Source organism: Aplysia californica, unplaced genomic scaffold (genome assembly GCF_000002075.1).
Source record: "Aplysia californica isolate F4 #8 unplaced genomic scaffold, AplCal3.0 scaffold00093, whole genome shotgun sequence".
Classification (NCBI taxonomy): domain Eukaryota; kingdom Metazoa; phylum Mollusca; class Gastropoda; order Aplysiida; family Aplysiidae; genus Aplysia; species Aplysia californica.
In genome coordinates, this window is record NW_004797363.1 from 3,174 (window position 1) to 20,199 (window position 17,026).

Genomic DNA, 17,026 nt, shown 5'->3' on the forward strand with positions numbered 1-17,026 from the left:
GCTGAAAGGAATGAAATAGCTCAGCATTTTCATAAACCAGTGAGTCTGACTGACAGGTTAGTACAAAAGACAAAAGCAAAAAAAAAATATCAAAAAAAAAAATCAACCTTCTTCCAACTGAGATGAACCCTACTGAGGGGCCCCTTCACTGTGCCAATGTCTGTTTGTATTGTGGGGCTACCCTCACTATAATAATGATAATGATGATGATTATAACAATAGTTATTTTTATAATTATAGTGAATAAAAATAACAATAATAATAATAATAATAACAACAACAATAATAATAATAACAATAATAACAACAACAATAAAACAACCTCTGATCCCAGGTGAAATGAGCGCTGCAGTGGAGCGACCCCCGCTACTGGCGAGCCCCGTAGCCGTGATGGGACCCACTCCCCTCGGGCTTCAACCCTTCGACCACCAGGTGGCAGGCCAGTCTCTCATCCTGCGCTACAACGACACCACGCTGTGCAAGTGTCTGATCCCACGAGAGCACGCCTTCTACCAGAGGATGCCAGAGTCCCTGCAGCCCTTTGTCCCGCAGTACAGAGGTAGGGTAGTTTGCCACTCAAAATTTTTAACTTAGAACAAAAGCAGTTTTAGTTTCTCACTCAGGGGAGAGTTGAGGTATTCATAAAGGAAAGAAAAAACAACAACAACGAAAAAAACTTTTTATTCTGGCTCAGACAAGAGGTAGATTATTCAAAAGGAAAAGAAATTACCACTTTTTGTTTCCACTCTGTATGAAGTTGGGCAGTAAAGAAGAAAAAGGAAAAAAATTCTCGCTCACAAAAAAGGTTTTATAGGGTATGCAGTATTCAGTAAGAAGAGCAAGGAAATAAATGGAGTCTCTTTATTGTCTTGACAAGTTATTTCAAAATTAATAGCTTGTAGTAGGCCCTATATATTATGGTATTATAAATATATTATATTCACACCAAACAATATCATAATTGCTCGTACAATACATTATTCCTATCGAACACACACAAAAAAATTGTTGTTGGTGGCAGTTTTGCAGTGCTTTAACTTTAACGCTTTAAAGGATGAAGCGGACATGTATGTCGGATCTGAAGCAGACCAATGGCAATTTTGCGGCACTTTTCGAACCTTCAAAATTAGAGACACGAATTGCCTATCTCATTTTTTTGCCCGCCTCATTAAAGTTTCAGACAAAGAAAGCAGAATGAAAAAATCTGCAAGAATAAAGAGGCAAGCCTCTATTTTAAAAGTATTCCAAAAGAGCATGTCTTCAATGAATTAATATAAGCTCATTTTAACCATATGTATCTTTCTCTTTCTAAAAAAAGCTGTAAGTTGGAATGTTGTCAGTAGTCAGGGGGAACTAGACACGATTCAATTACTGATGTAAACGATTTTTATTAACTTTGACTTATTGGGTCAAGTCATGTGAACTCAAAGCTCAATTTTGCTGTTTTAATCAATGACTCCACTTTCAAATGTTTAACTTATTAGGTTGAGTTGAAACAAAATATAAAGTTGTAACATATTCACACACACACCCACACAAACACACACACACACACACACACACACACACACACACACACACACGCGCGCGCACACATGTGCTCGCACATACAGACACACACACACACACACACTCAAACGCACACACTCACCAAGTTTGAGGGTATAACAAGGATTGACTATGTGTTGTTTCTTGCAGGTGTGAACCAGCTTATCCTACCAGACCCTGACACCTTCAAAGACACTGAAAAAGAAAACCTGTCTCATTCCCCTCATCATGAACGGCCCTCCCCTTACAAGACAACACCCAGTCAGGCTCCGCCCAGTTCACAGCGAGTCCCGCCTTCCTTTTCTCCTGCCCAGTTGCGGGGCATGCGAGGACTTCGGAAAAGCAGTAGGACAGGCCTGGGGGATGGTGGCAGTTTGTACTGTATCCTTTGTAACTAATTGCAGTTGTAATATTTTACGCCCCAACTGTCACAATTTAGACCGTTTTGAAGGTGGGCTGCTTTGACATTGACTGTCAGGGCCTACCAAGGCCGAGTAGGATACAACATCCCAGCAGACAGACAAAGATACTTGATTTAAAAAGAACACCAAACAAACAAAAAAACTCTCCCCCCTCCCCGACCCCTACACTGAGAATTGAACTTTTATCTTCTGCACAAAATGGCAAAGTTTGTTTTCTTTGATCTAAAAAGAGGTAGGCCCTACACACTCTATCTATTCAAGTTGCCTGCTCTTTGTGATTATATTGGGGCTGAAAACTGTTTTAATAAGACATGGGGTCCCTTGAGCAATCGTTTGACAATAATACGTGTCATTGGACAGTTGTTTTGATCAAAGTGAAAGGTATGTTAGCCTACCATCAAACTTATTATCTAACCTTTCTCTTTTAGTGAAAGGAAGAATGATTCTAGTGCATGTAGAGTCCTATAGATTTTATTTGACTCATTATTAATTGATTTATAATACCAGTATCATAAGGCCTACATTCATGCTGCTGCTGCTGCTTATGATGATGATTATCATGATTATTATTACGATTGTTGTGATTATTATAATGATTTTGATTGCATTGTATTTTGATTATGATTATTATTGTTTTGTGATGTAGACAAGGGAATGTGAGTAGGCCTATTTAAAAAGTGTTTCCTTTCAAATGATTCATATGTTTAGTAAGTCCCACTTGAAAGCAGTAACATCCTTGATAAAGCGTTTAGATTTTTTACTGCTGGAGGACCTGATCTCTGGCTATGACCGGCCGTGTATCCTGGATCTGAAGGCGGGGACACGACAACACGGTGATGACGCACCGCCGGAGAAAATTGCCTACCAGGTCAACAAGTGCACCCAGACTACCTCGGCAACACTGGGACTTAGGCTGTGTGGGATGAAGGTGAGGTTTTTACACACACACACACACACACACACAGACAAGCACACACACACACACACACACACACACACGCACATACACACGCACATACACTCACACACACAAATGTGTAATATAAACATTTCTAATTTATAGGCATGCTTACATACATATTTATATAAGGCTACAGTTGGACACAGATAACATGAAGACAGAAAACTTGAAATCACAGTCGTTTGTACAATTTACCTTTCCCCGACTGGTTTCTCTTTAATTTTCCCTTATTGGTAAACCTGAATAATTGATGTGTTGAACACATTTGTAAACCCCCAACGTGTTTTACTGATCTCCATGCCTGACTGTAGGATTATGAATACATGCACACACACACACACACAAATCTGTATTTATACATACCTGTGTACGTTTTTAAAAGGCTTTAGCAGTGCATATATGTGTGTATGCATTTTAAATGTATATTAAATCATGTTTCTTTAGCAAGTCTTTTTTTTTATTGCTTACATTATGTTCTTCTCCTGGCTGATTTTATTTATTAAAATATTATTATAGGTTTTAGTCAAAATGTTTTTTTTGAAGTTTGCTGCCTGTTTCTCTTTTATTGCCTTGATGTTGAGGTTCCACCACTTCCTGATTTCCTTCTAACTGTCATGACTTTGGTTTCCTCAGTGTTGATTTACATGACATTGTACTCTCACAATACATCCTATTCTTATGAATTCCTCCTCTTGCGATGAACATTTGCGTCTGTTGTTGTCTCATGAAATCATCCTCAGAAGGTTACATTCCCATTTGGCTCATTTGTCAGAGTTCTTTACACTTTTATGCAGCATCTAGCTATAGGAGCACACAAACTTTGGTTTTATCTAAGGGCATGAAGATGAGAATCATTATAAATTATGTTCACCTGAAGTGCAATGACTCCAAGTCAGCTTTTGGTGTATTTGTCTTCTTGGAAACTAGAAAAGTGGTCGTCTGTGTTATAGGGAGTTGAGATTTTTGACTGGGGAACATGACTTGTTTATCCTGTTTATGGGTCTGGCTTTGAAGCCTTTAGTCTTTTGGTTTATTTACATTGGGACAATTGCTAATGGCTCACAGTTAGCTCAGTTGCTATCATGCTGGACTGTGGTGTGTGTGACTCTGGTTTCAATTCCCAAGAGGGCGTTCTGAACATGGGTTGTCGTTTTGTAAAATTTTTAAAGCTCTCTGTCCATTTGGCTAGTTCCAATTGAAGGTGGACGATAAATCTGAAGGTCCTGCCTCTTAAATGACCACAGGCCTATACAATAACCTTTAACTACAGTCAAACCTGCCCTGACGGCCACCTCTATAAGACGGTCACCTGTACAAACGGCCACTTTCCATTTCCCCCCTTGCGTTTTTTCTATATAATTTAACTGTGTAAAACGGGCACCTGTCCAACGCGGTCGCGGCCACCATATTTTACCACACAACCCCTATCACACTAAGCAATAACACCTGTCTTAGACGGCCACCTTAGAGACTCCATTACGTTTTGTCATAAATTGTGCATTGGCACACGGCGTTGTAGGCGAGCCGTCATAATTCAATCACCTGTCGTTTTTGTTAGGTAGTCCCTCCAACCGATCACAGTTGCGTAGGCCCCTCCCACTGTTGACCAATAGCTACCAATTTTCAGTTGCTGGTGAGGTAAGCGCGTGATCCCTCAAAACCCATAAACCCCTCCCAGAACTCATACACAAATCGTAAGTGAGATGAATGGTCACTGTTTACCCAGTCTGTAACAAAGTTACTATAGGATGTCAACATGAACTTGTGACAGAAGCTTCGCTCGTTCTCCGAGTGGTGGCGACCTATGTGTTTGTTTTAACATTGCACTCGGTCTTCCTTGTCTGATACATTTCGTTTTATTGCCACCCTTGTGCAAAATCAGCAACAAAATAAAAATTACAAACAAAATACAAACCACCACCAACAACAACAAAAACAGCAACAATGGGGCTACTTTCGATTGGGACCTCAGATGGGAATGGGTCATTTTCTTCATCTTGATCAGTCCTGCCTAAGACGGCCACCTGTCTTATACGGACACTTTTCTCCTTGACAATGGGTGGCCGTCTTACACAGGTTTTGACTGTATTTAATTTGCTAACTTCTATTTCTATCTTTCCCTTTTCAGCGCTATGTGGAGACAAGTAACAATTATGACAACAAGGACAAAGTGTTTGGCAGAAATCTATCAGACGAGGAAATGAAACTGGAAATAATCCAGTTCCTGTTCAATGGGAAGGAATTCCGACACGATGTTGTGAAACCCCTACTTGATCTTCTGGAGAGGCTGAGGAATGTTGTCAGAAATTTAGAGGGCTACCGCTTCTATTCCTGTTCGTTGTTGATTGTGTATGAAGGAAATTGTGACAAATCATCGGGAAGTTTGTGTCAATCTCACTTGATGAGTGGTCAAAATGGGAGGTGGAGTGGGCAGAATGGGAGACATGAAGATTATTCACTAAATCAGATACACTCTTCAACTAATACAAGACTCCATCCCAGTGAAGAAGTCCCAGTTTCTATTATTCCAGAAGGAAAACTTGTTGAAAACATTTCTTGTGATGGATTTGACTCGGGAAGTCTCACTACCTCATCTCAAACTTCTGTAAACGGTCAGAACAACTCACAGGGAAAATATGAAAAGGATTCAAATGATGATACAATAGACTCGGGGAGTGTCCCTAGTCCTGGTATTAGCCAAACTTCTCCTGAAAGCTGTCTACAAACCTATTCCTGCCTTACACCAGACAATCACGTTTCTGCATCGTCCGATTCCATCGCAGATCAGAAGCCTCATTCTCCTCATTGTCTCGAGGGATATGGTGATTCCAGTTCACAGGTATCCAGGCTTGTGGATGTGAGAATTGTAGACTTTGCTCACGCCACGTTCCCTGGGTTCTGTGGAGACACGGTCACCCATGAAGGCCCAGATCATGGCTTTCTCCGCGGCATCGACACTTTGTTGGAGGTGTTGACAAATTTATTGGAGGCCAAAAGTTGATCTGTTATTCCGTTGACTGCAGAGGGTGCTGGAATTGCATTTTTTGCCATAAATATGATGTATTTTGGGATAGATAGACTTATATGAATTGAGAGAGAGAGAGAGAGAGAGAGAGAGAGAGAGAGAGAGAGAGAGAGAGAGAGAGAGAGAGAGAGAGAGAGAGAGAGAGAGAGAGAGAGAGAGAGGCAGGCAGGCAGGCAGGCAGGCAGGCAGGCAGGCAGGCAGGCAGGCAGGCAGGCAGACAGACAGACAGACAGACAGACAGACAGACAGACAGACAGATAAACAGACAGCATACGAAACAGAAGTGAAAGATGAGTTTTTAAAATAACAAGAAGCACATTGACATAAAAAAGCAGCCCTTAAGACAGACAGACAAAACCAACAGCGAGATAAAAAAGTAGAACCTACCAGTGACACCCTCTAACTACCTTCTGTGTGAAAGCTGAGTAATGAATTTGGACTTGGAGAGAGGTAGAAAACAAAAATGTATCAGGCTAAACATTTTAAAACATGAGAAAATAAAAATGTTACCTTTGAGGTAATGAGTTCCAACTATCAGTACAACTTGGGTGAGGGGCTTGTTTTGAAAGTTAAGCCAAGGGTGAAGGTGACACCTTATATGTAACCTTCGTTGTCGTCGACCTCTGGATATTGAATTTCAGGCCATAGTAAATCAATCAAAAAGAGCTTAAAAGTCTATACTAATTACTAAAACTAATTTTGAATTTACAGTTTTAAATACTGTAACATGAATATTTTATGGTGAAAAATAGATCTACCCTTTTCCTTTTGATATAGCATTTAAGGGGAACGCCCTTATTAAACACCATGATGATTTTATCCGGAAGGGGAGCTCTTGATACCCTGTTAACCCTTTCCGTATGTCTTGTTTTATTATCATATCCATACGACATGGGGAACTCTGTGCCACCACTTTCAAAGAGGAAATTTACTTGTTAATCCGATCCGTACGCTTTGCATAGCAGTCTGTCAAAATGATTTTTTGAGAAAGACTGAAAGTTTCAAGGAGATCTTCGTACTAGAAGTATTCTAAAATGTGAAGAATACAACCCCGGGGGTACAAAATGACCCCAGGGCGTACGGATAGGGTTAAGACACAAAAGTGAAAGGAAAAAAAAAAAAGGCGGAGAAAAGAAGTTTGGACTCAACTTGCCTTTTAAAATTTGAACATAAGTATGGTTGATTGGAGTGACTGGTGTCCTTTTCAAACTTTCTCTTTGACAAAAATCCAAAATTATTACATGCTTGTTTTAAATTTTAGTCATCAGAAACAGTATTCCTGATTACATTTTACAGCAATAATCACTGTACACTTAATGAACAAGAACTTGATAACAACAGTTGTGAACACACGTGTGACATTTTTATGAATGTAAATACAAGTTATAAAATGTATGTCTATGTAAAGTAAAGATGCTTGTGCAATGATATTTTGTCTTCGTTTATAATTGTACCTGAAAAGGATTCGCTTGAGGAATGGTTTGAGACTGGTTTATTTTTATCATCATATATCATTATGTGGATGTGAGAATTGTAAGGGATCTTTGACATGCACAACTTGCACACAGGACCTCCGAAATTTTTCGCCGTTATCTGAGAAGGCTAGGTGTTTGATCTTTCCTACCAGAAGATCAGGGGAGTGGATGAAACACAGCTGCGAGAAGGTGCAGGGAGTAGAAGTAGAAAAGCTGCAGAGAGTCAGGAGTACAGATGAAGGGGCAAAGGAGAGTGGGGAGTGGGGCAGAAAGTGGAGATGAAAGCAGACGACAGAACATGGTTAGAAAGCGGGAAAAGAAGTGAAAGGAGAAATTTTTAGAAAAGAAAATTTTCCTTCACTGTTCAGATTCGAACCCAGGACCTTTTGAATGAGAAGCAAACACAATAACCTCTAGACTATGAAAGTCCCTTATTATGTGTTGTGATGTGGTGGAATCGGGCGCTCGTCAATTTTTGGACATAATATGATTATGAAGTTACTGATATAGTTTCAATAGCTTATTCATTTGTCTTGCTTTTGATGCGAAAAAAATATATTCATGTATGGTGAATAGAAGTAGAGATATTTGGTGGGTGGTTGGCGAGTGCTCTGGTGTGGTTTGCTTCTTCTTTCCTAACAAACATCTATCGTCCTTATCTCCCTTTCTTCTTTTTTATGTTTGTTACTCTCTTGTAACACCTCTAATCTTCTGGCGCTCATATGACCTTATGCAGTTGCGAGCGCCGTAAAACCTCTTCTAAAACTAAACTAAAGAGATATCTGCAATTGAAGGACGTGGGGTCGCTTAGTCTCAGAGTTAAAATTAGCAAGTCAATGACCTCCAAAGTCTGGTGACTTTCAAAACTTTAGACTTTGGAAACTGCAAACTTACTTTTTTTGTACTTTCGATCAACAATTTTTTAGTAAAGCTAACACAGAAGTGTGTTTTTATGTGGACAGAAAAGTGTTGAGCCGAAATAACAAAAACTTGATAAAAAATTGCCTGATTATTTTTACGAGCACCCGATTTCCCCTCAATGCCTCACATATGTGTTAAAGATGGACCAGACTTTATAATTATCATCCTTTAAGGTGTCCAATGCAAAGTCCAAAAGTTTTTTTTCCATCCCAGATTTTAAAAAATAAGTATGTTTTTACTGTCCCATCGACACCATTTTAGATAATTTAGGAGGCAGGCTTCTGGCCCCATCTGTCAGGGCTAACCTGGACTAATAGGGATACAACATCCCAGCAGGAAGACCAAGACACTCAATAAAAATTTCTCCAGGAATTGAACTTGGGTCTTCTGTGTGTGACAGTGAATCGCCTTACCGCTACGCACCAGACACTGGTGCCACAGACATGATTGAGGTAAAAGTACATCGTGTGTATATCGTCAAACATGCTCAAGTGGACAGAGGAGTAGGAAACCCATGAGACTGAAATACAGCGGAGTCTGTAAACTGAAAAGAAAATATAATCCCAGATTTTTTTCCCCTTCTATTTGAGCATCTTCTCTGGAAAACCCGCCTGATCGAAAGAAAATTTGGCTGTCCCACATTTTTTTAAGCGGACTTCTTTGTATTGTCATTATAGGTAAAATAAGCCTGTGATAGTTAATGATCAGTGTCGTGCAAAATCTAGAAGTAGAAGCAAGGTGAACTTCCACTTTGCATGAACAGACTTTGCAGCTGCAATTGGTCTGTTATAACATGCAGCGTTTCAGTCAGCCATCCATTATACTTAATTAGTAACTTACTTGATTGGAGAATAGGTATCATTACAGGCGGTACAATGCCATAGCTGCTCCTCCCTCCTCTCCAGCATCCATGAAAGAGTTGGCTTGCTGATCATGCCAGTCGTCAGCTGTTTCGATATATTCTTCTGGCTTTTCCATGCAGCAGGTTGCTGTCTCTCCCTGACACCAAACAATCCGTTAGAGATCTGGCCACAGGTCTCAACTTCTTTAATTTACAATGAGTGGATAACTCATGCTCTCCTCTGAGCAGCAAGGAATGAGAAGTTCCTCTCCACTTAGTTCCCATCAGCTGCGCAGCAAGTGTCCAAAATGTGCACCACCCCTTTTCGCTTAAGACCACACACGAATTTTTGGGGTCCAATCAAAGTTTTTTGGGTTTTAAAAAACTTCCCTTAAAAATAATGTTAAATCGGATGGAAGTACTCCCAAAGTGATATTTCAAAGAGACAGCTTCATAAAGGTTGTAACATTGTGAGCCAATACAATACTTTAGAGAAATTTGGAGATGTTTTTGCTCCTTTCCTCAAAATGTTAATTTCTAGAATGTTCGCTTAATAGCATGTTCCCATTACAGCTTGTTTTTCTTGTCACCCCAGATGCGTGCTATATGTGAGGCAGCGTGGTGAAATCAGGCGCTCGTCAAAATAATCAATGTGAAGAAACTGGCTTTTTTACGTAGGTTTGTGAATTTTTATAGAATTTTTGTCTTTTAGGTTCAACACCTTTCATGCCTATTGAAGAACACATTAATAACTGTGTGGATTTTTATGAAAAATGTTGGTTGAAGGCACAAAAATGTAAATTTTCAGTTTCCACGAACTCTCAAGCTTCGGAAATAACTAATCTTTGGGGGTAATTTTCTCACTAATTTTACCACTGAAACCAGGTGATCCTCACCTCTTTCATGCGCAAACGTCTCGACTTGTATTCAAGATAAATAGATACTTTTTTCATCCAAAGCAAGACAAATGAGCAAGCTTTAAGATGATGCCAATAACTCAACGTGCCCAAAAATTGACAAGAGCCTGATTCCACTGTTTCGTGACACATGTAAATGTACTGATAGTTCAAGAGTGGGTTTGAATCCTGTCAGGGTACTGATGTTGTGCCCTTGGGAAAGGCACTTTACACAAATTTTCCTCACTTCACTCAGCTAGGAAAGGGTACCCAGCAATAGACAGTGAAAGATTTTGTCAATTTGTTAGTGTTTGAGCACTTAATCCGCTGCTTGTACTGTATGCTTCCCGGGAAGCTGAGGATGTTTCTGAGTATTCAGTGGTCTGCTGGGGTAATAATATAGTGTGAAAAGCGCATAGAGCTTGCTGTCGAGCGGGGACATGCGCTATACAAATGCTATTTATTTATTAATAATTGAAGTTGAAATTACATACACATCTTTTCAACCTATTTTTAGATATTATCTTTTTCCTAGTGGCCGTTTTAGTTTTAGTATGAGCTTTACTGCACTTGCAACACAAAATGGTCATATAAGTTTTAGTTTTAGTAAGTGTTTTACGGCACTTGCCACACAATAAGGTCATATATAAGTGCCGAAGATTAGAGGTGTTACTAGAGAGTAACAAACTCAAAATAGAAGGGAGGGAGATAACGAAGACAGATGTTTGATAGGAAAGAAGAAGCAAACCGCACCAGAGCATCTGCCAACCACCATTTAAGTGCCGAAGATTAGATTGTTAAAAGAATAACAAATCCCCCAAAAAAGGAGGAGATATCAGGATGGCAGATGCTTGTTGGAAGTGAAGGAGCAAACCACACCAGAGCACCCTCCAAACACCTGCAAAGACCATTTAATGCAAAGGCAATACAAAATCTTGAGAAAAAACATTATTTCGTTTATTAAAAACTGATCAATACCTCAGACTCGGGAACAGCACAAGCACATGCATTTGAGAACAATAGTTGTTCTAACAAAACAAAATGTCAAAACAGTGAACACAGAGAGGGCAGACTGTTTGTACCCACATCAAACAAAAAACGAAACAATTTTCATCGTCCTCTTTACAACACAACTGGGTCCTTATTGACAAGGATCGAGCCTTCATAAACAAACGACATGACATCCTCCAGATCTGCACAATAGAACACATGTTTACAAATCAAAGTATGACATAAGCTGTACTTTAGTCTTTAATTTTAATAAAACATGAAGCAAAGATATTCCAGTACTGGATCCACATCAAATGGAAGAGAAAATAATTTTCAAAATACAAAAATACGACAATGGCCCTCGTACATAAAATCATATTGGCAGAAAAATTATCCACAAAAGAAAAACGGCACAAGAGAGAAATTCAGTCTTCTTTAAAACTGATCAAAGACAAGAACATTTGCCAATCCAACTGAAACTATAATGACAAAAAACAAAAAAAGAAAAAACACCAGACAATTGCTGATCCACAATTGACAAGCATCAAACAGAGGATATAATACTTGGACATTTTTATTATACACATTAGAAAGAGAAAAAGGAAAAAAACACCCCCAAAGAACCAGCATTTTGGGTGACCAATGAGTGTATTGTAAAAGCAAGAACACAATGGAAATGGACAACAGGACAACAAAAAATGTGTCATTTTTTCCCTCCAGTGCATGCTACAGCTTTGTAAAAAGAGAAGACTTGTAAGTTGGCCTTCAACTAGTCGCATGATTTAGGCAGGGTTAGAAGATTCAAGATATTTCTCAAATGAAAAATAAGGAGACAAATTTACCAAACCGAAAAAAAAAAAAAAGTATTTGTTTTCCAGGCTAAACCCACTAAACTTAAATTTGCAAGCTTTCTATACCATTCAGGTCTAAACTGAGCTGAGACTTAAGAGGTAAAAAAAACAAAAATCAACACAATATATAATTTAACCGCAAGGACTCCCCCCCCCTCCCCCCCAAACATTTTTATTATATTCCAGCCTGCATGGATAGCTACCACAAACATGTTTTCACTTTGCTTATATTAGTGTAAATGCAGTACAAGTTTCAAATCTCACTACATACACAAGTTGTCCTTGTGCTTAAATGACACTTTCTCTCCATTTTCACAAATAGTTTATGACAAAAAAAATGTATAATCTTATAGTGCAGCACACTTTTAAGTACAACAATCATTCATCCAGTTCACCATATTCACTTTTACATATATATATTTCAAACATATCAAAATTCCCTTCCCTTTTTTCCCACAAACCCTCACCATTCACACTATCCCTTTTCTCAAATCTTCAAAGATCCCTAAATCCTCGCCAGCCACGCCCCCTCTGACTGAACTGCCCGCCTCTGCCCGGTCCCGGGCTCCAGAACTGGCCCCCTCTGCCCCTAGACGGGCCCCCTCGGCGGGGTCCCTGCGCCCTCCTCTGCACCGGGCGCTGCTGCTGCTGCTGCTGAGGCGGCGCCTGCTGTTGCTGCTGCGCTGCGGCCACCCCCTGGGGCGGGATGAGAGGTGGGATGGACATGACTCCTCCCACACTGGCAGACATGGCCGAGACGGAGGCCCCTGGGGTGGAGGATGCGGAACTGTCTGAGTGGTCCCACACGATTTTCTTGATCTGCGGCTTGCCTGTGGAGGAAGAGAGACGGGCGGGCTTCTTCAAGACAAAGCTGAGTGCAGTCGGGGACAGAGGAGAGAAACAGTATGTGGGGGGCAGAACCAAGAGGGGAGGGATGTATACTTGATCACCACACTTTTTACAGGACCTGTCTTTATCTTTTCAGTATATTTTTAAAAAACAATTTTTCTCTTTATTTCCAGTTTTAGCATTTTCAGTATTCTAAAAATAGTTTTCCTGCATTTCCTGATTTTATCTTTTCAGTATTTTTCCAGAATTTTTTGACTGAGAAGAGAAGAGAGAGATACGATGCACAACGCATTTCTTTAGAATGTATTTCATTAGTATACATGCTCCTATCTCTTTTCCTGCAACAGTAAGAGTAAGAGAGCAGGGTTTATGATGTAACTCTACTGAGGTAGAGTAGGGAGTTGGGCTTTCTTTATTGGGGTTAACACGTAACTTGCCATACATGAGTAACACCCAATGTGTAGCACTTGGTCTAAAAGTCGGAGTAATGAAGAAGGAAAAAGAGAGAATACAGGAGGCTAAATGAAGTGGTTAGTGAGTAAGACAATCCCACAGGAGAAATTACACTTCTTGCTGCTGTGCAGCGGGAATCTATTACATTTCATTACTCTCCCCGTTGGAGAAAGCAGTATTAGGGTAAGGATAGAAATTATAACTAAGATCTCATTATATTTTATAGAGAAAACACTAGTAATATAATCGAGATTTTTTTCCATTAAAGTAAAGCAGGATCACAGAGACAGATTAACACAGCAGACATACACAACAGAAGAGAAGTAAGACCTACATAACAATGCCCCCAACCACAATCACACATCAACACAATAAAATACAATGTACCAACAGCAGATGTGTGTTGCTCTGAAAAAGGAAGACCGCCAAAATAAAACAAAACCAAAAAAAGTGGGTGCAGAGATTTGATCATTTCTTTGCATTTGTGCGCGGGCGGTCTCTATTGCTGCGGACGAGAAAGACTACCTGTGCCTGTTGATAGTTCTGTAGTACTGCACATAAAAGGAGGTTAGAGAGCATAAGCTCTTATATGTATGGTAGTGCATACGGGACTGAATACATGTGTATGCGAGTACATGACAGCGTGGAAGTAGAGGGATGATGGTGGTGTGTAGGCGATTGCCTACATATAAACATAAATGCCAACTTTATTATATTTGTAATTCCAGTCTTGAAAGATCATAATTTTTCTATGTGTACGAGGAGCAATACTAGAATACTCAGACCTACAAAAACATGTTTTATTAAATATACATAATTCGTAATTTAGGCACCAGCTGGCAGAAAAAAAAATATTTAAAAAATATATAAATAACATGTATCTACTGGCTGTGTGGGATGATCCTACACGTGTGCCCACTCACCAGCGGCTTCTGTTCTGTCCTGTGCAGAGTCTGTGTCATCTCTCCCAGCACCGGTGCCGCTGCTGCCTTCTCCACTGGCCTGAGGGTCTGAAAGGGATATGATCACAAGGCTATAGTACAGTCGAAATTGTTCATGACGGTAGCTCATTGTCGAGGAGAAAAGTGGCAGTCTTAGACTGGAAATCATCGTACACGATGTTATGATAACGTAAATAAAAATACGCTATGGAAGAAATGGGAAGTGGAAATTTGTATAGGTGATTATCTAACACAGGTGGCCGTTATATAGAGCAGGTTCGACTACATATGTGAGGCAGCGTGGTGGAATCAGGCTCTCGTCAATTTTGGGGCATGTAGAGTTATTGGTATCATCTTCAAGCATGTTCACTTATCTTTATTTGGATGGGAAAAAAATCCATTTATCTTAAATGCAAGTCGAGATATTTGCGAATGAATGAGGTGGGGGTCACCTGTTTTCAGAGGTAAAATTAGAAAATGTCTGCCAAAGATTAATTTTTTTTATAGTAGAGGTTTTTACGGTGCTCGCAACTGCAAAAGGTCATATGAGCGCCAAGGGGTTGGTGTCAACAGAGAAGTCTTTACAGGGAATCAGATTCAGACTGCTCACCTCTCTAGCTTCAACAGCACAAGGTCTGCTTCGACTATCAAGGCACCCCAAAATAGCAGGTCACAAGAGAGTGACAAACATACAAAAGAAGTAGAGGAAAATGACAATAGTAAGGATCAGGAAAGAAAAAGCAGCAGTTCCTTGTTGTAGATCAGGCACAGTTATGAGCGTGACATGAGTCAGCCCATTTACAATTCTACTATGCTTGAACGAGAAATGCCCCCCCTTTGGGAATGGCCTAAAGACACTTCAGTCAGTGGCACTGCCCCAGGGAGTCGCCAAAGATTAGTTATTTCCTTAGTTAAAAGTACGTGGTAACTGAAAATTTACATTTTTTATGCCTTTAATCAACGTTTTTCAGAAAAATCCACACAGAAATGAGGTTTTTAATGGGCATGAAAGGTGTTGAGCCAAGAAACAAAAATTTTATAAAAATTCAAAAACCTGCGGATAAATGCAAGTTTCTTCACTTTGATTATTTTGACGAGAGCCTGATTCCACAACGTTGCCTCACATATTATATACTACAACAGTGACAGTCTTTGTTTTACAAAACATCAAACAACAACAACAATGTTACTGCATTGCTATGAGTGGGCAGTTGGAGGCTGTCACTTGTTGGTCTTACTTCTTTTCTGTTGTACTAAAGGAACCTCTTGTAAAAAGCAGTACCCAAGTGTCAAGGCAGAATTGTGAATTGTGCAGCATGACACCTCAAAAACTGCTCGCAAGACTCAAGCCTGTTACACTTCTGTGTGCATTTTCATGAGATTCTGAGTGGTAAGCAGAGTGATTAACTAGCTGAAACAGGCAAAGAAAAGGGATTTCGTTAACAGTACAAAAAAGTAAATATAAATGTTTCATGCCTCGATCAACACAATGTGGATAATTTAGTAGGTTGCTTCAACCGTACATTTCACTTTCATGACAAACCCCAGTTGAGAAGGAAGCACATCCCAACAAGCAGTTGGAGATGCTCAATAGGAAACTTCTCCACCCACGAATTAAACTAATTTACTCTGCACGCAAACGCAAAGAGCCTGACGGCTACACCACAGGCTCCAGTGACTTTCATTTCGGACAGCCCCTACGAGCACTGCAGTTTCAATGGAAAACACGGTCTGTTAAGACAGCAAGATATATTAATAACATAGCCTCAGGATGAAAGGCTGTTTGTTTGTCTTAGTAAGGTTTTACGGCGCTCGCAACAGCATAAGGTCATATGAGCGCCAAGGGATGGATGTCAACAGAGAAGTCCAAACGAGGAATTAGGCTTACTCTGCTCACCCTTCTAGCCTCAACAGCACAAAGTCTGTTTCGACTATCAAGGCACCCCAGAAATAGCAGTTCACAAGAGAGTAACAAACATACAAGAGAAGTAGAGGACAAATGACGATAGAAAGGAAGAGGACAGAAAAAGCAGCAGTTCCTCCTATGTTGTTCCGGAACAGTATGAGCATGACATTGATATATCAGCCCATTTACAATTCTACTGTACATAAGAACATGAGGAATGAGAACAGAATCGACAGCACAGTATAAGACTCCACAATACATCACTTTTCAAAATAGTGTATGGTGAGAGTCTTATACTAAAGCAGACGAGATGGTTTGTTTCAAACTAGACACTACTAGGCCCCTCCAAGACAACTTTCCTTGCCACCTTAGTCAAGAGACAATGTTGTTCCCTCTTTTTGCTTTTGTAAGAGTTTTATGGCACTTGCAACTCAATAAAGGTCATATAAGTGCTGAAAGTTAGAGGTGTTTCAAGAGAGTAACAGCACAAAAAAGGAGGAGAGATCAGGACGATAGAAGTTTGATAGAAAAAAAAAAAGAGCAAACCACACAAGAGCACCCATAAACCACCCACATGTCCCCTCTAATTCTCCTCTTAATGCATGTTGCATTTATATAAAGCCCCATCTAACTGGCTCTCACTTTCTCTCTCTAACTCAACCTTTTTATTACTTTTCTTTAAGTAAACAAAAACACATTGGCACTATAACTGCCATTTAGTTCAGTTTTAGTAAGAGTTTTACGGCATTTGCAACACAAATAGGTCATAAAGTACTAAAGATTAGAGGTGTACTGGAAAAAAATATACAAAGAAAAGAAGGCGCGGGGGATAAGAATGATAGATGTTTGATAGGAAAGAAGGAGCAAACAACACCAGTGATGTCTACATGAATGCGTACATACATAAACATTTGGCAAACAAAAGTCAAAAGCTTTGTGTTGCCTGC

The 17,026-nt window shown here is 39.8% G+C and overlaps 2 protein-coding genes across 5 annotated transcripts in view; one reads left to right on the top strand and one right to left on the bottom strand.

Moving 5' to 3' along the window:
* Nucleotides 1-334: 334 nt before the first annotated feature.
* LOC101850637 (inositol hexakisphosphate kinase 3) lies at nt 335-6,070 on the top strand (the record flags this gene model as incomplete). The annotated part of the gene is given in 4 exon segments (XM_005094987.3): nt 335-559; nt 1,699-1,929; nt 2,723-2,898; nt 5,060-6,070. Coding segments are annotated over 4 exon segments (1,500 nt in total). The 3' UTR covers nt 5,933-6,070.
* A 4,949-nt stretch (nt 6,071-11,019) lies between these two features.
* Nucleotides 11,020-17,026, bottom strand: part of LOC101856503 (nucleoprotein TPR) — an 80,582-nt gene continuing 74,575 nt past the window's right edge. For all 4 annotated transcript variants that reach the window (XM_035968870.1, XM_035968869.1, XM_035968871.1 and 1 more), the window contains 2 exons: nt 14,156-14,242; nt 11,020-12,760 (listed from right to left, as the gene is read on the bottom strand). In XM_035968870.1, the coding sequence (XP_035824763.1) occupies nt 12,426-12,760; nt 14,156-14,242 (422 nt within the window). In that variant the 3' untranslated portion in view covers nt 11,020-12,425. The remainder of the gene's footprint in view (nt 12,761-14,155; nt 14,243-17,026) is intronic.